Raw genomic sequence first — 22,423 nt, forward strand, 5'->3', positions numbered from 1 at the left:
CTTGTGGAGCAGACTGTGGAGAAGGAAGTCCCATAAATTCATAACAGGTGGAAATCCATGTAAACAGTCTTTGGGAAGAGATTGCTTCCCCTTTGATTCTATCAGTGATGGTGATGAATAACTTTGGAGACATCCAAAAAGGCTTTGTCCTGTACAAATAAAAGGCTAGAGTCTTGCATACACTAGAGAGTGGAGCCTCCTGTCCTCTCTATTATTGTGAGGCTTTAGTTAGAAGATGGGCAGATGAATGGTCTGATTCGGGTGAAAGCCAGAAGGGACCACAGTGTTCATCTTTGTAATTAAAATGCAATGATTAGAATACCTTTTATGATAACACTGGTGTTTTCTTTTAAAGAGGAGGAAGAAAATCATTAAATGGATGTATGAGAAACTACTGCAACAAAATGAACATAAAATAATAATAATTAGAATTTGCCTGTGGTTATGATTCTATCAGGAACTCACAAGGGAAATATACAGGATATTGCTGCACTTCATCACTCAGACAATTCTGGGTACAATTTTGAATCGATTAATCCTCTCTCTCCCTCCACCCCCTCCATTTGTATTGTGGTAGCATCAAGGAGCCCAAGTGATGGACTAGGGCCCTACTGTATTAGGCACCGTACAAACAGAACATAAAAAAGACAGTAGCCATTAATGCAGTGAGTTATTCTTTTCATAGAAGTGAATGGACTCTGATGATTGTGATGAGAGTGGGTAGAAAGGTGGGGATACTTGATGCAGATGTTCTAAGCTAGTAGAGAACAATGAGATTCGTGAAACACACCCAACACCAGTAAATTAAAAACTTGGCAGAAATCTTATTCCCAGCTCCCTTCAGAGACCTCTGCAAAATAAATGATAGTTGTTTTTTTCTTTGGCTTTTCTTTTTCAGCAAGCTGACACTGCAGCTGTGTGCAAAAGGAATGGGTCACGTTGTATTTGGTTCAAATGAAAGTTCAGAGATGTGTCAGCCTTGTGCTTGCAAATATTCCACTTCAAAATGAATCGGTCATGTGAATTTACCAGGTGCCTAGGAGACACACATAGTAGCTGTCAAAACTCAGCACCAGGCGACCAAGTTAAAATGTCATCCATGGCTAGACATATAGACCCAAGATCCCAAGGGTAACAAAGTGTACTGGCACCACAGAACTGCGATTTACACAGTGCCATTTGTTTTATTACCTGTAACCAGGTCAAGCTTCCAATAACCAAGAAAGACAGACCGAAAACTATCCTATAACAAAGTAACTGTCAACAACTCTGATATCCTATCTGTGGTCTTAAGTCACTATATGAAGTTAATAGCTCTACAGTCAAATCCTTGTCTCCTACCTAAGTACAAGCAGCCAAGCTTAGCACGATAAGGGGTTGCATGGGGATTGGAGGAAAGGATACAGCTCCTACTCTTGGAGCAGTAGTCTTGGAGCAACCACTACTACAGTCCTGAGGTGGCAATAGCCTATGCCCATCCTGCACACACGTAGTCAGGGGGTAAAGGCTGGTGGATCCATTTATTACTGGATTCAACTAGCCTTACCTCCAGTTCTCTCCTGGCCCACTATACGAGAATGCAGAAAGCCCCTTGAGCAGAGCTTGGCTCTGCAATAAACCTTTTGCATGGAGTCACAGCTGGCCCTTTAAGGTAAGATAGGCTCAGCCTAGCCTATGGCCTAGCAGTTACCCATCAGTCCTGCTCCTTGATTTAGACGTGTGGAGGCAATAATTGATCCCAGCTCATTGTAATGGAGTTAGAGTGACTGACCTCACCTGCAGGGGACTACTTAAAGTGGAACTCAGCTGAGGGGAGAAGACCTGGGAGAAAGGAGCTGCCCCTCATTCTAGGAGAGGTCTGGGGTAGACACACTGAGAAAGGCCCCAGGGACAGAACTGACCCTTGTGGTAGGTAATTGAAAGGAGACAAAACCCAGGGGAGCGACTGCAAAGGAGGCAGGACTCTCCTTGGAAAGAAACCCACAGGGGGCAGAGTTAGGACCTACAACAGGTGAAGGAGACCCACAAGGAGCAGAGCAGGCTCCGTGGAAGGGAGCCCTGAGACAGGGTTTGTAATTGGAAGGAGAAGACTTCAGTAGTGCAAGGTTTAGAAGAATTATTTGGATTTGCTTCAATTTTCATCTGGACCTTCTGCTTACCCCAAAAAGAGACTGAACTTTCCGTGACTTGGCCGAAGAGCTGAGCCCCAGGAGACCCAGTGAGAGGCAGACAGCCTGCAGGAAGTACTGGAGCCAAGGACACCAGCAACATTACACATGGATACAGGGTCGGCTCCAGCTTTTTTGCCGCCCCAAGCAGCAAAGAAAAAAAAAAGATAAAGCCGCGATCGGCGGCACTTCAGCGGCAGCTCTACCGCGCCGCTTCATTCTTCAGCGGCAATTCGGCAGCCGGTCCTTCCCTCCGAGAGGGACCGAAGGACCCGCCGCCAAATTGCCGCTGAAGACCTGGACGTGCCGCCCCTTTTCATTGGCCGCCCCAAGCCCCTGCTTTCTGCGCTGGTGCCTGGAGCCGGCTCTCCATGGATACAAGAGAGTGCCCCCTGTACATGGACTTCCCACTTTGGGAAATGGGAACCACACCATTTCTCCTATACCTGCAGCCTTCTCCAGACATGAAGAAGGCAAGATTTGTTCTTAAATTTGGGATGCTAACAGATAGTGGGTGAAACACCTTTCAGAGGAGTACATTTCATCATCTGACATAGAAGATATTTAACTAAGCACATTCTAAAACTACAGCATTTGGAACCTGGCCCTGATGTCATTTTTCCTCTTTGTTAAGTGCTGAAACAGCCTTTCCCAATGCACCTCTCACTCTTCCCATTCTGTGAACTATTGCACAAGCCATAAGGCGTTGAAAGTTTGTGGGACAGATTCGGGGGGGGGGGCACTATCTCATCCTGATTGGAACTCTTCAAAAGTAAACATGGTCCAAACTATACATGGTTGAGTTCTTCACATTCCTCTAATTTTCAAGGGGACGGGGGAGGCGTGTGCATTAAACCATGAGTGCGCGCACACACACACACACACACACACACACACACACACACACACACAGAGGGAATTACATAGGCCTTGAGAAGATTTGGATAGTTGCAATATTTCAATATAAGTTAAATTTACACTCATTGCAGGAATCAAATATTTGGTAACTATTAAGCTGCATTACAATTTAGTGTGGAAACGGTTATGAAAAGTAAGTCTTGCAAGACAAACAAGGTTGACACTCCAATTAAAACAAAAGAGATGAAATTAGGTGTAACTGGCTTTTTGGGACCGGTTTCATCCTCTTACCTGTTGCTTCTGCCATTTCTGGAGGATGCAGTATATCATATCTGGAAAGATTTCCAAGATACATGCCTAATTCTAGAGGTTAGCATGTTATTAGGTGCTTAAAGAGATCCTCTGCTGCAGCACAGCAATTAACATTTCTATTATTGATGCATTGGCAAACTAAGTAGCCTTACATCTCTCCTCTATACGACACTAAACTATGCTATAACCAAGTTAACAGAACGCTGTCTTCCCCAATGAGATTGTAACCATGATGTAGATAAGAAATGTGTGGCAAACAACCAAAAAAGAGATGCATTTGAAATGGCATAAAAAGGTATATGGCTCATATGTAGCAAAAGAAATATCCTAATAGCCCTATTTATTTATTTATTTATTTTTGTTACCAGATATTTGTTTACATCAAAGGGGATCTTCATGTTTTCCTCATAATCCACAATGGGAAAAGAAATGAAAGATTCAGCAAAAATAATGGTATTTTTAACCCTGATCAAGAGACTATTTTTCCTTTCATTAAAAAACACACTATAGTTTTGACCTAATTTTACATACTCCCCCCCCCGCATATTCATAAACAGCCCTAAAATGGTCAAATAAAGGATTAAAAAGAATTCAAAAGATTGGATTAATCAGATCCAGTTCATTCTTGTAAAGACACAACCACAAATACTTCATTCTGATTATTTTAAACTTCATCTTTCAAATAACAATAATAAGGTCACAGAAGATTGGCAGCACATCCAAGTTTCATACTATCAATTCTCTTTTTGTCCAGTGTCTCTTCTCAACCGAAGGAACATTAAACTGACACCAAAATGAAATAGTCCATCCCTCTATGGAAGGCTCAGCTAGCAAGGATTCATCAACATTTGCTGAAAGACTGGTTGATTCATATTAACAATTTACATTACAAATTGTTAGTTGTTCATTTCCATCTGACAAACAAATCTGGTAAATTGCACACAGCTGTGTGGTAAACAAGAACAATGGTTTTAACATATGGATTTGCTGACCATGATTACTGGTCACAGTGATAATATTATCGGAGCCATAATGCTCTCTTTACATAATTATTGGCTCAAAACCAGCACCACAAAGCTTTATTGTTGGAGAGTCATACAGAAGACAGTCATCATCTACCAGAAGACGGTGTCAGATTTCCTGTCTATAAAACCTGTTTGTGAATTTTTTTCTAAGAGACTTTCTTCCAACTACTAAACAGCACCAGTTCCCATGTGTCCCTTTACCGCTGGTTAGGTCTGTCTTCACAGGAAGACACATTGTTTGTGTGGATTTACTAGTTCACTAATGATTTTATCACAAGCCTCACAATATTTGGTGTTTTACATGTCTACGTTATGTTGTTAAATCAGACAGACAAAATGAAATCAAAAGAATTCAAAAATAAAACAGAAACTCAACTTCAATGCAAAGCTAAATCCAAACCCCACGACACAATTCTTTTAAAAGGTATCACAACAAGCAGATTCTGGAGACCAGAGGTGAAAGTAAGCCGGTTCGGGCCGGTATGGCATACCGTCAAGAGCTGGTTCGTTCTGCTGGACTGGACCGGCTTCCCCAGGCCAGCGATTTAAAGGGCCAGGGCTCCCACCAGCGCCACTGCCAGAGCCCCTGGGCGGCGGAGGCAGCTCAGGGGCGATTTAAAGGGCCCTTTAAATTGCCCCCAGCTGCTGCCGCTACCCCAGGGGCTCCGGCAGCGGGGCTCGGGGCGATTTAAAGTGCCTGGGGCTCCGGCCGCTGGAGCCCTGTTGCCGGAGCACTGGGATAGTGGCAGCGGGGCTCTGGCAGTGATTTAAAGGGCCAGGGGCTTCCGGCCGCTGCTACCACAGCAAAACCCCGGGCCCTTTAAATCTCTGCCAGAGCCCCTAGCCCAGGGTAGTGGCAGCAGCCGGGAGCCCCTGGGGCTCCATCGGCAATTTAAAGGGCCCGGGGCTCCACTTCAGTAGCGACAGCTGGAGCCCTGGGCCCTTTAAATCGCCCTCTAGCCCCAGGGCTTCCAGCCACCTCTGCAGCTGGTAGCTCCAGGGGTGATTTAAAGGGCCTGGGGCTCCCAGCCGCTGCTACCGCAGCCAGTGCCCCAGGCCCTTTAAATCTCAATTTAAAGGGCCCAGGGATTTAAAGACTCCACCTCTTCCGGTTGAGGCCTAAAAGAAATGGTATCAGGCTAATTTGCTTTCTAACAAGCTTTACTTAGCAAACAGGAGAATTTTGCTATCATTCACCTTTATTTTTAAAAACATATTATTTTGATAAGACAACTGGCAACATGATTTCTGCTAGTGTTCAACTAAGAAGTGGCAATTTACAGCAAACAAACAGTGGTTCTTATTCCTACTATGCTTGAAATGATTCTGTATAACAAATGATAAGTGAATTGTTCAAGGATGTCTATGCAGAATACTAATCTATTATGGAGTTACTGCCCTCTAGTGCTAGCTACCAAAAACTAAGTTTAATACTTGCTTTTAAAATGGGATTCTGCAATTTTGCTAGTAATGTGTGCAATACAAACAGTGATATCAATTATTTATATTAGAAGCTATATTAAAGCTGAAATTCTAAGGCACGAATGGAAAACAATCCCGAAATATTCTCTACACTATTACTTCCTGTAATGCAATAATATCCGCGGTAAAATCAGAAGCATTCAACTTCCCATAACACTGTGAAGAAGGGAATGTGACACACAATAGGATGGAATTGCACACCATATTTCCCATAGCTCATTGATGCTAAAATACTCGTCTTTGTTTTGTATATTATAAAATGGACACACATTTTTAATTAGGAAACAAAAAGCCCTTTAAGGGCTAGTTGCAATATGGATCTAGAATGTGAGATTACAGAATCCAGTACTGAGGTTATCAAATCCAGTATAGATCATGCACCTGGTCAGTACACAGTTCAGTTGCCCTGAAATGAATCTTAATTAGTGACATCATCCTTGGGTTCATCTTATCTATAATCATCCTTGGTATCGTCTTATCTATATTTTCTTTCCCTTCCCACATTCTATCTTTCATTTTCTCACTTGTTTTTGATTTTGTCACCATTGATTCTGGTTGCAATAAAAAGCCCAAATATTCTGAAGGCAGGGGGCGTAACAATTTCAGAAAATTAGACTCCTTTAAAATGACTCAGATTGAACACCCAAAAATGAGGCACCCCAAAACACTGCCTACTTTTGAAAACCTTGGCTGTTGAGTAAACTACCTCTGAAAATATGTTACTACAGTAAATGGGGTAAAACAGTGGACAGTACCCTCCTCAATACCTTCTCTACACCCAAAAGAGAGAGCACCAGTTTGTATTGAATAAATTTGTTCACTTTGCCAAACTTATTCAGCACTCAGATAGTCTGATGTAATCATAGTGTAACACGTGCATGATTTGGCTGCAACTTGCCAAGGGCTTTACAAATGCACCCCAAGTTCCTTCTTCCTGCTGCAGAAGTTTATTTCTGTTGTCACTGGGTCTGAGGACAGAGTGACTCAGAGGCAGGGATAGGAGAAGGGAAGCAGTCACCAGCTTGACCTAAGGCAGCATCACCAACAATTCTCCTTAATATTCTCCAAATAAGCTGGGCTCTGGGGGAAGCTACCTGCTGGAGGGGTCTTTTAGAATGCTTGGGAAAGGAATGCTAAGTGGAAACGCTTAATTTATGAAAACAAAAAGCTCTTCACCCTCCCACAACACCAAATGAACAGCACAAAATTAGCATGTTTCATCACTTCATGCAGAGATGTGAACTAGCTGCTGAAAGCAAAAGAAAACCAGGAGAAAATGTATAATTATGGGTGGAACCGGGAGTGCCGCCTAAAGTAAAGGTCGCCAGACACCTTCCATTGTAAGACACTGTTCAGGGGTCTTCCATAGCCTGAAGTTTGAGGACTGTTTCAGCTAAAACTGTTCAGCCATTTCAGAGAGCAAGATTACAGACAAATGTTATTTTGCTCATATTTAGAGAATTATTACAACTGTTTTATTAAGAAGCTCCATTGCCCACATACTTGGGAGTAGGGACTTAAAATTTGGCAAGGGGTCATCAGAAGTCAGGTATGCGCCTTTGGATGTTCCCATGAAAACTTAGCCAAATTTGGCCAAGTTTTAAGTATTTGGATAATTTTTCAGTTTTTACTTACTCAGTAGGGCGGTGGTGGGCAACCACGGCCCGCATGCGGCCCATCAGGGTAATGTGATTGCGGGCCGCGAGACATTTTGCTGACGTTGACTGTCCACAGGCATGGCCCCCCACAGTTCCCAGTGGCCACGGTTCTCTGTTCCTGGCCAATGGGAGCTACGGGAAGTGGCGGGCCCCAGGGACTGTAGAGACTTGTTAGAGTTTGGCAGCTAAATTCTCCAAAGCTTCTCTCTGCACTGAGCATACTCCAGCCTCTCTCAGCAACGAGTGCTGACCAGAATGTGTATGCACCATCCCCATAGACAGATAGGAGCAGAGAGGGAATAAGAACAGAGGGATAGGAAGGTTGAATAGGAGGAGATGGACAGGAGCCAGGGTGAGGGGGAAAAGAACACAGGGGTCAGGTTAAAAAAAAATACTGTGATCATGTAATTAAAATATACATCATTATGCATATGCACAAGGGAGGTGAATTAAGGTTGCACTGGCAGGCAGCCTTAATCCTGGCATTTCCTAACTTTTGAATACTTGATTTTGCAAACAAAGTTATTTTAATGCAGGATTTGCTTATTAAAATGTAATATACGTTAATGATGGAGGCTGTGCCTTTTGAAAGGTGTAAGACATTAACTCATAGTATTCGATGTCAGAACTACTTAGTGCTCTACACTTCAATCTTTACTCATGCTGAGTAGCACTTGCTCACATGAGTCTTCTCACTTAAATCAATCAGTGGGATTAAATTAAATTAAATTAAATTAAATTAAGATTACTCATATGTTACTTGGTGTCCCTACGAATTGCAGAATTGGGCCCCTAGTTTTTGTTCTCCATCTAAACAGTGCACAAGAAAGCAAAACACAATACTCTGCACCCAAAACTATGTGTATTCATTTATAAAGGATAGCATATACTGAAAACAGTGGTCACCTTAAAAATACTGTCAGTTGCCTTAAATAAAGCAACTTTAACCTCAGTCATTGCCGAATTTCCAAAATTTACTACAAGGAAGACCTAGAATAGTGCAAAATCTTGAGGTACAGTTAATTAGTTATCGAACAAAATGGATACGATTTTAAGGCATACCACTGTACATATGCAAATTTAAAACTTGCCATATAGAGTTTAGAGGAGCAACCTCTAGTGGTCAGAAAGGTAGAAACCAAACTATGAGCACTTTTTTAGTCCTATCTTAGTCCCATTGCGCTGAATAAGATAAGAGCAATACTGGGTGTTAAATGGAACTTCAGTGACAGGAGAGAAGAAGGTGGTCTGTTTTTTAATGGCCAGACATCATATCATTTTCAAAATAAATCCTATATAAACTGCAGAATACTTATATCTGCAAGCCACTTGCTATAAAGAGGCATGAGATGAAAGTCCTTTAAAACAAATTTCAGAGTAGCAGCCATGTTAGTCTGTATCCGCAAAAAGAAGAACAGGAGTACTTGTGGCACCTTAGAGACTAACAAATTTATTAGAGCATAAGCTTTCGTGGACTACAGCCCACGATGCATCCGAAGAAGTGGGCTGTAGTCCACGAAAGCTTATGCTCTAATAAATTTGTTAGTCTCTAAGGTGCCACAAGTACTCCTGTTCTTCTTTAAAACAAAGTCACTTTGGGCAGTGTCTGTGACTTCCTCTATATTGTATAGTGCCCAGTATATTATTAGTGATCAATAAATAATTTTAAAGATATGCTGATCTTAGAGAAGACAAAGGCTACTTTTCTTGCAACTTTGTGCTGTAAACATGGTATGTGTTTGGCTTCTGTTTAAAAGGATGATAAGTTTTGCTGAGTAATCTGCCTCCCTCAGGACAGGCAACCAAACCGTTCAACTTTTTTCTTTATGTAACTCCCTTGGGGTTTAGAAAGCATGGCCCCTTTAAATCTTTTTACTGAGGGAGGAGCGCTGATTGTTCCAGAAGGAGGAAGTGCTGAGAAGAGAGCAGAGAGAGAGAGGAGAGAGGTCAGGGAGTGTGTGTCTAGAGTGCCAGACAGAAAGGCTGGAACAAGCAGGCCCTCAGAGAGTGAAGCAGCCGAGAACCTACCTGAAGCCTGGGAGGGACAGAGCAGCTGATCGGGGACACCCCAGGACAGGATCCAGGAGGAGCCCTGTGCCAGGGAGAAATTGCCTGAGAAGGGCAAACTGGAGCTGGACCCAGTATCACTGCTGCCCAGAGCTGCATGGGGCCATGAGCACTGGGGCTTGTGACTTTGCATTGGGAATAAGGAGGGAGGCTGTTAGCTAGTTAAGTGGGGAGGTGGTCGCTCTGTGTGGCTTTGCGGAGAGCAGCAGAAGAGGGCACCGGAGGGGTTTGTTGGGGAAAGTTCACTGGTGCTGAAGACAACCAGGAGCACCCAAGACTCACCACTGGACTGGAACTTTGCTCAGGACTCCTGAACTCTGTGTGCAGACACATTGCTCAATGTCTGCCCTTTCAGATTGTGCAGGGTTACCATATTTCAATAATCAAAAAAGAGGACGATGGGAGCCCCACCCTAGCCCCGCCCCTGCCCCTCCTACTTCCTGCCCCCTGACTGCCCCCCTCATAACTTCCAACCCCCCCCGCTCCTTGTCCCCTGACTGTCCCCTCCTGAGACCCCCCCCCCATCCTAACTGCCCCCCTAGGACTCTACCCCCTACCTGTCCCCTGACTGCCCAAAACCTTATCCACACCCCCCACCACGCCAGCCCTCGCCAGAACTCCTGACCCTCCCCCTGCTCCCTGTCTCTTGACTGCCCCCTCCAGAACCCCCCTGCCCCTTCTCTGACCCCCTGGCCCCCTTATCATGCAGCTCAGAACAGCGTGTCGGGCTCCACGCGAAGCCCGACACGCAGCCACGCTCCCGCACGGAGCGCATAGCCCAGTTCCCGCCCTTGCAGAGTGGGAGGGGGAGCAGGGGGAAGAACTCCAGACTGCTGGAGGCCCGTTGCGAATGGCCGGCGATCTGCAAATGCAGGGAGGGGGCGGGGGGAAGAGAGAGGAGGGGCGTGATCTGAAGCTACAGGGGAGAGGAGAGGGGAAGCAGAGGAGGGGCTCTGGCTGCCGAAGCCCCATGCGAGTGGCTCGATCCGGCTGGCTGCCCTGTCAGCCTTGCCGCGCTCTACATGGCGGGGGGGGGGGGGGGGGGAGAATCTGGACATTTACAAATTTTCCCCGGATGCTATTTTTAAACTCAAAAATCCGGACAAATGGTAACCCTAAGACTGTGCTACCACTGGGCCTGCGAGGCAACCCTGCTTTACCTCTCCTCCTATATTTCCCCCTGTTGTTTTTCTCCTTTCATCCCTTTCCTATATTCATTGTACTCTTCTGGTGTGTGTGTGTGTGTGTGTGTGTGTTCACTCTGGGGGGTATGGAACAGGTGCCCCAGGGTGGAAGGGACTTTCTCTGCTGCATTCGTGCACGTGCCTTCTCTTGGCCAGAGCTGCCTGCCAAGCAGACTCCATCTTGGCCATGAGGGGGTTAAAGTTACATTTATATAAGGTGGGCAAATCAGCATAGTTTATGCTGATTTCCTTACTTCAGTCTACTGTTTTATTAGCAGTGCAGTGTGTTGATGTATAGGTGAAGCATACATTTTCCATGGAAGCTCCCGGATAGTATGCTGTTTGATGGGATAGGCAGAAGGGATCCGTGCATTTGGGATACTGAAACTATCTCAGCCTGTCCGGTAAACAGCTTGTATTTCTGCCTAACCGCACATATTTTGTAATGGTGCCCAGAAAGCAAAAAGCCATTTATAAGACAGGTAATGACAAAATTAGGGAAACTGAACGAGGGGTTGACACATAGCATCCTGGATTAGAATTCACCCATTACATATCTAGATAGGTCAAGGAAGCGGGGACTTCTTAAACTAATTCAGTTAAAACATATTGGGCTAAACGGTTATATTGTAAATACTCAGCTTTTGAGCCAATAAAAGTATGGTACAGTGGTTAGTGCAGAGAACTGGGAGTCATGAGGCCTGGGATCTAGTCCCAGATCTGTCACTTGATCTCTCTGCACTTCATTTACCCCACCTATAAGATGGGGTTAATTCCATCTATTTCACCAGGGTCTTGTGAAGTGCTCTGACATCCCCAGATGGCACCATGGAAGTGGAAAGTATTATTGATATATAAAAGGGAAACACAATGATTTTTTAAATAAAAAAAGAGTATCAGTAAGTACACAAGCAAATATTCACCAGACCCATCATGTGGTAACAAGTGGCTGACTGTGTGCAGAGGCATGGGAGGGAGAGGAGGAACTGTCCCCCAACCCAGTCCAAAAACAACCACAACAAAAAAGCACAATGCCTCCTATGAAAGACTGGGCCAGGATAAACATAACAAAAGGTAATCAAAGAAAGCTTTCAATCCTTCAGTGGGTTAAACCCTACCAGTAAGTGTTTCTTTCCCCCTATTTCTTTTCATCTGGAATAAGAAAGCAGGTAGTGAAATGCTGTGTTACAGCTATCCAAGTAAGAAAAATGAAGGGAGCAGCAGAGATCAGGCAGTAGGAGATCGGCATGACAAATGGGGAGCAGCCATGTTCTGTGACAGTGACAAATGCTGTTTCTCCAAGCAGAACAGCCTATGCAAAAAAAAGCAGGCATGTAACTGTACACCCATGCACACTGAGACTGACCAGGCATTACTCTTTGCAACTCATGTTTGTCTGAATCATTTAAAAAGAACAAGTAGTATTTTTGGGTCACCTATTTCTGCTATGAACAGCTGTTTTTTCCTGATCTGTTTCCAATGAAGACCAGAGCTGAGCCTTTGGCTGCTGCTTATGCAACACAGGACCAGCAAGTTGTGGACATGGTAAAAGAAAATCCTTCCAGCTGCTTTGTGATGAACTTTTTAAATTCCTGGCTGCAAGAGATTTAAAAGGCTGAACTGATGACACTGAATCCCTGTCTAGCTCTAGCCACGCAACATGAAGGCTCTGTAATTAAAGTCACAATGGGATATCCAACCTTGCTCACTAGTAGGAAAAATGGGAAAGTAAATCAGATCTGCTGTGTCTATTAGCTCCAGAATAGGCTCGGTTAGATGCTGACTTTTTCTTTCTACTTCTCAGTTTGCTTTTGATAATAGCAATACTGTAGCCAGGGCAATTCTGGGGATTAACACACTTCTCTCCAGAGTGGCTGAAACCGCTTGGTCTTTGGCATTAGGCCTCACAAAGCACCCAACACATGATATAATCTTCCAGAAATGCACTGCTTTCCCTGCCTGATTGCATAACATGAGCAAACTGTTCCTTACACAGACCAGTGTAAACAGAAACCTCACTGATTGCCAGTGATAACATAAAACAGAAAGTTTTTTGACAATTTATCCTATGCCACTGACAAACTCCCAGTCAGCCGGCTCCAGACCAGACCCTAATCTCTGTTACCACAGTGTAAATCCAGAATAGAATCCATTGATTTCAGTGGAGTTACCACAGACTAAGAGCAGGGTAACCAAGGTCAAAATCAGACAAGCTACATCTATAATGTACATGCCTAGAAAACGTCTACTTGGAAGAGCTTCAAACAACCAAGCACAATGATGCTGCACATCAGAGCCAGTGCTGGCACACCAATGTTTTGTGCTGGTGAGAGCCTGTGATTCTGGATGTTTATTGGGTTGCTTGGTGGGGGCGGCTGGAAGAGGAAATACAACAGCAATAAGCCTTTCATGGAACATAAGAGCAAAATTCACTCATAAGGTTTGGGGGGGGGCGAGGGTTGGGTGGAATACTGCTAGTTAAGATATATTAAAACTCTGCATGGGAAACTAATTCCCTATCAAGCTGTAGTTAACAGAAAAAAAATTACAGAAAGTGTGAAGATGGCAAGTTTTACAGATTACTGACTGTTCAGCATTTTCATGTAAGTCCTTGGAAACGCAAGTCTCTTCCACTCTCAGAGTTAGCTTAAATGGTTTGCTTTCACCTACACTCATAATTAAACTAGGGCAGTTAACCAAGTGCTTCTGACAACAGCTGTCAGTGATGACTTTATTTCCTATTGTAGATAAGGCCTTAGCTTAGTCCCTGAAAAGTCTGGGTTAAAGAAAGAATTGGAATGATACTTAAAGCACAAGTGATATGTAAAGAAGAACATTAATTATTCAAAGATTGAAATCGATTATAAAGCAGCCCTGAAAGATAAAACAAAAGGAGGATTCTTGAATCCCAACAGGGAAGATGGAAAGGCCTTTTAATTCCATAAAGTGATGTTGCTTCAAATTGCACCCCACAGAAAAGATATAGATCCCAAGTTGAACCACTCCTGAAAGCCTGACAGAATTATCACCTGATTTGGAAACAGGCTCCCAGAGAATGGAAGGGAGAGTAAGGACTTCACTGAGAGTAAGACTGGGTCTAATGTGATGTCATCCACATCTTTCTCCCCTTGCCTAACCCAAGAAGGGGATTTAAATAAAGCATCTCTTCTATTATAATATGAGATTTGTAAGTATTCCCAGGGGATAAATAATGTAGCACTCCCCAGCATGGCAGGATGTTATTGACAGAAGGAAATGTCACCAAACCATAAACAAAACAGCCAGAAAAGACCACTGAAACCATCTAGTCTCACTTCCATAAATTTGATTTTACACCAGCTACCAGATTTCACTCCTAAAACCACAACTCCCCCAAACTCTTGTTCTCGGCTTCCCCAATATTATAGCCCATAATAAGACTGTGATACTTCAAGTGCCAAGCCTCTCGTGTTTGGCAAGAAAATGAATGGTCACCTTCCACCACCCAGCAATAACTACTACTAAACCACCACCAAGTTCTCTCTCCTTGCCCCTGCTTTTTCTTACTCCCGTTGGCCAGAAAGGCACCGCATTTTGTTTAATAACCAGTTGCCATTAGCTACTCCAAATACCCAGTAAGGGGGATGCGATCGGATTGACATTATTAACTTGAGACAGCTGTAGGATCTGGAATTCAGCTTCCTGTTAAATACTCCCACAAGACAGGGCATCTGACCCCAAAGTCTTGCTCAAAATTTTTTCTCTCTTGAGCCCTTCCCCAACTTACTGCTTAATTGACTGCAACTAATCTGCTCCATACAAATTATCCAGTTGTCTGCATTGTCCTTTAACTAAATGTTTTCCTGGAGGTTTTTCTTTTCTTCATATAAAACTAATTAGCAAAGGCTAACAACTATGACAGAGGGATCCTGAATTGTTCAACTAGAGCGACATTACATTTTTAATCAGAAGATATCAAAGAAGAATTTTATTTTACAACAAATAACATTGCATTTTGCATTTCTGACCATATTTATTTCCATTAATTTTAGGTTGCAGCAAATAAACAGTAATATCTTAGGAGCTGTTTAAACTGATAAAACATACATAGCACTTTCTCAGTCCAAAATGGCAGCCTACAAGTAACAACACTTTAGAAGTAAGAGTAATGAATATAGATAACTCTGGTTGAAGAATTCAAGTTCAATAAACAGTTGTTCAATCCTCATTCATTTATGTTATATAAAGAAACAGAAAACATTTAGCTAAGTGATGATGTTTTACAGGCAGGGCTAGTAGCGCTGCCCGTTATTAAGGTTGTCTAACATTTTCTATTCTAAGATCCTGTTTTCAGTGCTTTTAACTTGGCCAAACGTGAATCATTTGCGCTGAAATTTTCCATTATGGGTGTCTGCCTCAGGTTGGATGTTTCTGGAAAATTTCAGCCAAAGCAGTTGAACTATTTCTGAGAGTAAGGCTGGGGGAAATAAGTTGCTTTTCTCATGTTAAAAAATTCTGGCAACCTTTTCTTTAATAGTTTTAACACTCGCATGCTTTGGAGCAGGGACTGGTGGGGTGGGCAGGCTGGGCCTGGGATCCAAGGGAGAAGAGGGGTACATGGAGAATGGAATTAGGAACAGTAGGTATGCCTACACTGTAATAAAACACCCACAGCTGGCCCATGTCAGCTGACTCAGGCTCTCAGGGCTCGGGCTGCAGGGCTATAAAATTGCAATGCACTCGGGCTGCAGCCCAGACTCTGGCACCCTCCCACCTAGCAGGGGCCCAGAGCCCAGGCTCCAGCCCGAGCCTGAACAACTACACTGCAGCTTTATAGCCCCACAGCCCGAGGCCCGTGAGTCTGTGTCAGCTGACGGGCTAGCTGCAAGTATTCTATTGCAGTGTAGACCTACCTAGTTCCTAATTCCATTCTCCATGTACCCCTCTTCTCCCTTGGATCCCAGGCCCAGCCTGCTCACCCCACCAGTCAGTCCCTGCTCCAAAGCATGGGAGTGCTAGAACTCTTAAAGAAAAGGTTGCCAGAATTGGAGGAATAAGGGGGAAATTGGTTTGACAAGGAGATTGGGACTCGCAGCCAATGAGGAAATTAGTAATTGTGTCTTCAGAGCAGGGTTTGCATAGTGTGCAGTAAATAACAGATTGGGCCACACATTGAACAATGAAGATAAAACAAGACTCATTAAGTCAGCACCATCCACATAGTATATAAAATATTATGCACAAAAACCCTGGTATATGTGTGCACACATTCTATACAATCAATGGCATATATAAAGACAATGGGAGCTGCTGCATGATGAACAAATCTGGCCCTAAAACAGAAGCTGGTAGTATCCTTAAGAATTGTGGCCAATTTAAATGCCTTGGAAACTAGCTAGATCCAGCTCTTTAAGCAAACAAGTATATTACAATCTCTCGTAGATGGGCCTGAGCTGGGCATGCTTTAAAAAGATCTAGAGAGAGTATGAATGAGTTTGGAAGATACCAGCTTTTTTAGCAGTATTTATTGCCCAGTCTGGATTACAAGGATTAAATGGACTCATATGCATGAGGGTGGAAATGTGGGTGTTGGATGTTAATATATAATAACCTCTTCAAGCTTGAGGAATAATGTCAATGGCTTGTGAAATTAGGACCTATTTTATCATTACCCATATATTTGACTTGGGCTTTTATAAATATCTGACACTTAACAGTATTGTTTCCATCTTTTTATTTTGTTTAAATATTTTGAAACTGTGGAAAAATAATTATTGCTATCAAATGTTTTGCTGCCAGAAGTAAATCTTATTTGCAATGTTACTGCCAAAAACAGATAAGGAAGGACAGAAATAGAATTCAGACCATTGCTGAGTACTTAACTTGCAGTAGGCTAAGAGAATAAATCTCTAAGATATATTGGATCTTATATCTTCTGATTGGATCATGTTCTTTTGGTTTACTGTTCACTGTTCTGTTGAACTTAATCAAACTTATATTATTTTAAACCTACCTTTACTAATAACAAGCCACCCTTCAGACCATCATGAACATCTGGAATGTGGCCTTCTGACTATAGGGTTTTACAAATGTTATTGTAAACCTCTGAAGCCATGTGTATGTTGTACCTTCTATTTGCACTGCCTTCACAATAATGTGGTAAAGCTTTTTGACATGCAGAGAGACAAAACGATAGAATGTCTGCACTCTAAATACAGAAAGGGAACAAGCTATACAGGAGAGAGTCAGTGATGAGACAAGCTTTTACTCTCCCCATCTGAAAGCGTGTTTGGTCAGTTTGTGAGACAGAAGAAACCAGATCTTCCTTGGTACACAGATGAAAGCTCCCGGGACCTACACCAGGGGACAGGGGCAAAGCATTCTGAGGTAGAATCTCTGCCAACAATCTGCTCCCTTTGTGCCAGACAGGCAATGCACAGGTAGCGGAAACCTCCCACAAATCCCCTGTAGACACAGAGCCGATGGATCTTCCTACTGCATCTCCGTCCCCTAGTGCTTCCGAAAACAGAGAGGGTGGTTTGGCGGTGGGGTGGGATAAAGTGGAGAGTAAAAGAAGCCAGACCACTATGCACTCCAGCAATCCCTAGCTGGTCTATACACCCATGAGGATCATACACAACTACAATTTCCCCATGCAGCAAGTTCAGCTGCAGCCTCTGATAACTGTACGTAGCAGCAGAGGGCAGCATAGAAATTCCTCTGCCTGCAGCACCAGGCAGTCTGGGGGCCCTGAATTTCCTCTGAATCAGGCTTTTTGAGTGCTCTTATTTGCACCAAAATCAGTAGAGATGTACCCACTGATGCCTAGAATATTTCCTGAAATTTTGGAATTGATCAGATATGGCGTTCAAAAGCTAGACGGACAAACGTCATCACGTTGAGTATTAGACCTGACTTCGCTCAGCCAATTACCAACCTTGAGTGTTCAGAATTAATAAATTAGGCCCCCAGAATCATGGGATTTTCTTTAAAAAAACAACAACACTTGAAGTTCTTTTTATTTGTATTTTGGCTTTTGAATATTTAGGGTTCATGTTTTCAATCTTATCTCCACAACGATGAGGGCTAGACAAAACATTTTTTTTTTAAATTAAAGCTGAGATTATGGTGAATTCACTTGACTTCAGATTCTATGACTAAGAAAAATGCTAAATATCCCAAAACTTAACCTTTCTCACACTGTAGATGCATATTCAATTTGTGGTCCACTATAACCCCAATCCCTTCCAGCAGTTTTACTGACTAGCCAGCTATTCCCAGTTTTTTATTTGTGCATTTGATTTTTCCTTCCTAAAGTGTAGTATTTTGGTTTGTCTTTATACAAACAAAGAGAGGAGTAATAACCAAACTACCTACAGTGACCAACAAATTAAAATACTAACTACATTACATGGCAGTCCTCTGTTTCTGGAATGAGGAAAGGCGTTATATGTACATATACATTTAGACAGCAGTTTAATCAAATTGTAATCTGGATCTAATCCTGGTCCCACTGAGGTCAACAGCAAAACTCCTGTTGATTTGAATGGGTCAGATACTCTATACCCTTTTGCTGCATAAAAGAAAAGGTCCAAAGGCTTTAAGAACCAAAACACAGGAGTCTATATTTAAATAAAACATTCTGCCCGAACATTACTGTGTTCATCATTTGACATAACTAGAAACTGAATATATGGAAAATAAATCATGCCATAGATCCCTTTGATAGTGTCTATATACTCAAAATACCATTAAGAGTAAGATAATCGTAGGACAGATTTGGAATTAACAGTCAACAGTACATTTTCTCTTGCTATAACGTTTACATTCACTAATTCACACTGGATTCACATGTGCTAAAGCAATAATATGGCTCATATGTTAACAGAATTTGCAGGGAACAAACAGAAACTAAAGTGTGTTGTGTTGACTAACTTTCCATTTAAACTAAAGGGAAGGAAGTAGCAGGAATGTCAGGCTATGCTGGAGGTCCCTGATTTCAGACTGTACCATAACAGATTTACTGATCAGGATTCAACAGGTTAGAATAACGCCTGGGTTTCAGCAAAAATACTCACAATAAATCCAAGTTTTTTATAGTCTCGGGTATACATAGATTTGCGTTTCTCAATACTGCCACTGCTGTTGTTGGGTTCAGACTCTGCATCGAAAGCAATTCTTCGGAGTTCAAATATAATATCCCTCTGAGCCTGAGGGGGTTCAAAAAGGGAAAGGTCAGTTTTAAAAAAAGCAGAGAAATGTCTCCTGTTTTGAGTCACAGCAAGGAACTACAAAAGAATGTCTCAAAAATTGCCAACCCCCAATCTTACTTTATTAGAATATAATTTTAAGCAATTAGACAGATGGACATACAGAGTGACTTTGTGTCTCCCTATTTCCCCAAATCCTCACAGTTGAGTAATTTCATTCCTCAGAAGACTCACATGTCCTGACAGACACTTATCGACTCAATCTTGCAAGGTTACACTCCAGCTCACACTTAACTTTAACCATGTGTGTATAACACCACTGAAGTCAATGGGATAACTCACGTGCTTCAAGTTTCAGTTTGTGCTCAGTGTTTTCCTGGATCCAGGTCAGAGCGTACTCAGAACCTTGAAGGACTGAGCCCTAAGCATTCCTCTCAGTAACAGCAGATTTTTGTTACTAAGGGGATGACGGTGTAGCAGTAATTTCAATTCATATCAATGCTGCACATCTGCAGCTCATCAAGTTTATCTTGTGCCAGTAATAACTGTTTTGCCATTTACAGCTACAGTGCTACTTTGGTTGATGATGTAATGTGTGATGTGTACCAGGTAATTGTGTGTATCCTTTTTCCTTCTGAGTGAAGAGTTGCAGAAACTATCCTGTGTCTATATGTTGAAAGAAAAGAGAGTGCACAATGATCGCTGCGATGTAACCATGTATAATGCTGTCTCTTATCTGTGGAATACCCTAGCTATCCCAGTTTCCCAAACCAGCATATTGTCTTCATTCAAGTCCCTCTTAAAAACCCACTTCTTCTATATAGCCTGCATGAAGCTCCTTTAAAATTAAAGAACCAAGTCCTGAAAATCTTTCCCATGGCATCCTGACTTCTTTGAGTCTCTTTTTTCAAACTGCAAGCTCTTTGGGGCAGGGGCTATCTATTTTTGTTTACTGCGCAGCACCAAACACATTGTTGGAGCTAAGTAATATTAAAAACAATTATTGTTTAACCACAACAACCCAAAATTAAGAATGAACTAGAGTTACAGGGTTATTTAACCATACTCCATCTACATCAGACACTTTTAATTTGAACATTTGCTCTAGTTCTACATGAATAAATTCAACCAAGCATGACTACACATTTCAGGTGGTTCTGATAAACATTAGAAGAAGAAAAATAGACTGACGCTGATCTGGATGTTGTACAGATTTAGCTCAGGATGATGCCAAATTCAATTGATGAACCTCAAGCTCAAGAGACAGGGGTCTGAGAGGAGTAAACTTGCCAAGTTATTGTCTCACTTTTGCATAACAGAAACTAGTTTGTGCAGTTTGTTTTTCAAACAAAAAATCTGGCCTTAATTTCAGACTCCCTGGAAAATGGGTCTTTATAAACACACGTGGGATATCCGTGACTGCTAAGAAGTTCCACTTTGATTAATCTGCCTTTCCTGGCTCTAAAGGCTAAGCTTGGCACTACATCTGTCCCCTTACTGTTCAGACTGGATTGTGAGAGATGCTTACCTGGTCCTGTGGATCCATTTTGGTCATCATTCTGTCCTCCAGAAGATTAAAGGTGAGCACTTGCAGAACATAAAGCTGGTGCGCCATTTCATTATTGATGGCCCTCTGGGCCCTGATAACATGCTGTGAAAGGAAGATATTCAAGTGAATGTCATCTACTCTTTTCCTATCACTGATTCCCATCAGGTGGGCTCAGGTGTTTCCATTCCTGTATGTGTTTGACGAGCAGTGGTGTATGCATACTGTTGAAGGGAAAAAGGCAAGCCCGATACTAGTAAGGTGGCTAGGTACACAGGTGTTCCATGGGCTGTGATATTAAATCCTATCCCTTAGTAAGGTTCCTGAAAGCAGTGCACAGAGTCTTCTCCTCCTGCCCTCTAGCTAGAGCATGTGCATACAGAGAACAGAAATTAGCAGCCAGGTCATCCTTTTGAAGAGCACTCGCTTCAGAAGGGCACATGCAAAGAGTGCATTTAAAGAAAGAGTGACGAGAACAAGGTTTCTAAGCAGAAGAGTATTCATGCTGCTGATACAGCTGTCATAGTAAGCCAGTTGCTGCAAGGGAATCAATTACAAATGAACCACACTCCTACCTCTCTACCAGATGATCTCATTCTATATGAGGAAAATGGTTTAAAATTAATTAAAATTAGAATGAAATGCCCATAAACAATAGAGAAGTCACCAAAGTTACAATGCAGGTGCCAAAATGATGGATAATTTCTAGTCACTGAGGTACACAAAAATGCCAGGGAAGCTAACTAGATTGATACAATCTTCATCCCAAAGGTTTCTGTAGAGGGTGTAACCAGAGGTCACTAGCCCAGTAGTGCGTAAGGAGAGAAATGGGCATAACCACCAAGACGGTGCTACTCAGTGGCAGCGCTAAATAGGATTTTTGCTATCCTCTGCTACATGGCATTGGAACATTTATGCCAGAGAATGAGTATCTGGGATTGTTACTCATGTAAATTTCACAGCAGGAGTCAAAATCTAGCCTACTATGTATACAGCCATTTAGGAAGGAAAATATAGCCTTTGAAACTGAAACAGTCTGCTTTTTCCACACTGATCATTTAAAGAAAAAGAGAGGTGTGAGGGGGGGCAGGATCTCCAGATTGCCAAATCTGCCTAATGCTCACATCTATGTCATGTCAGATACTACACTAGTACAGTTTAGAAGAGCCCTGATCTGGCTCTAACTATGGTCAGTGACAAAACTCCCCTGGTCCTCAATGGGAGAAGGCGAAGGAGAAGGAGAAGGCTCTTTATTACGTTTAAGTCCACTTTGAAACATGTCTTGTGCATCTTCCATACAATTATTTATTACCAGCAATAATCTAACTTTGGCAAACTGTGTCCCATTTAAAATCTCAAGATATGTGGACACAAAAGAGTTTTCATATTGTAAAATCATCTATACACATGATGCACAAACAGGCATAGGGGCTGATTTTGAGAGCCATGCAGCACTGTGTACATTGTTTGCTTGACAGAAAGTTCCCAACCCTAAAGTTTGGGTTGCATTACTAATCAAAGCCACTGCAGATTTTTCAAATCCCTCCTAGTCTGCAAGCTAATGCTCATTTTCTCCAAAGGAAGGGAGCCCCAAATACTGCATTTATTCATTATTATATCTTGGTAGAGAAATGACAATTTATGCATTGGGGAAATAACCTCTTTTCCCTTTTGGACAGTCAATTCTGAGTTCATTCAGCAGCAGAACTACCTTATCTAGCAAGCCACAAAACATGTGGAAATACAAAAACAACTAAAAGACCATAAACACGAATAATATACAACATACATCCACCAAAATGGCAACATGTGTTTTTCCCCCTGTGCTGGTAAATAAAATCTTTGGGAACTTTATACTAATACTTACTGTTAAGATGATAGCCCGAAGCTGTTTTTGTGCCAAAATGTTTGCCATCTCCTGTTTTGGTAAAACA

At 42.5% G+C, this 22,423-nt stretch overlaps 1 protein-coding gene across 3 annotated transcripts in view; it reads right to left on the minus strand.

Annotated features, from left to right (window-relative positions):
• ELMO1 (engulfment and cell motility 1) overlaps positions 1-22,423 on the minus strand; it is a 471,086-nt gene that overhangs the window by 268,325 nt on the left and 180,338 nt on the right. For all 3 annotated transcript variants that reach the window (XM_005287366.4, XM_065587209.1, XM_042860355.2), the window contains 3 exons: positions 22,357-22,407; positions 20,472-20,594; positions 18,812-18,943 (listed from right to left, as the gene is read on the minus strand). In XM_005287366.4, the coding sequence (XP_005287423.1) occupies positions 18,812-18,943; positions 20,472-20,594; positions 22,357-22,407 (306 nt within the window). The remainder of the gene's footprint in view (positions 1-18,811; positions 18,944-20,471; positions 20,595-22,356; positions 22,408-22,423) is intronic.

This window comes from Chrysemys picta, chromosome 2 (assembly GCF_011386835.1).
Source record: "Chrysemys picta bellii isolate R12L10 chromosome 2, ASM1138683v2, whole genome shotgun sequence".
Taxonomy (NCBI): domain Eukaryota; kingdom Metazoa; phylum Chordata; order Testudines; family Emydidae; genus Chrysemys; species Chrysemys picta.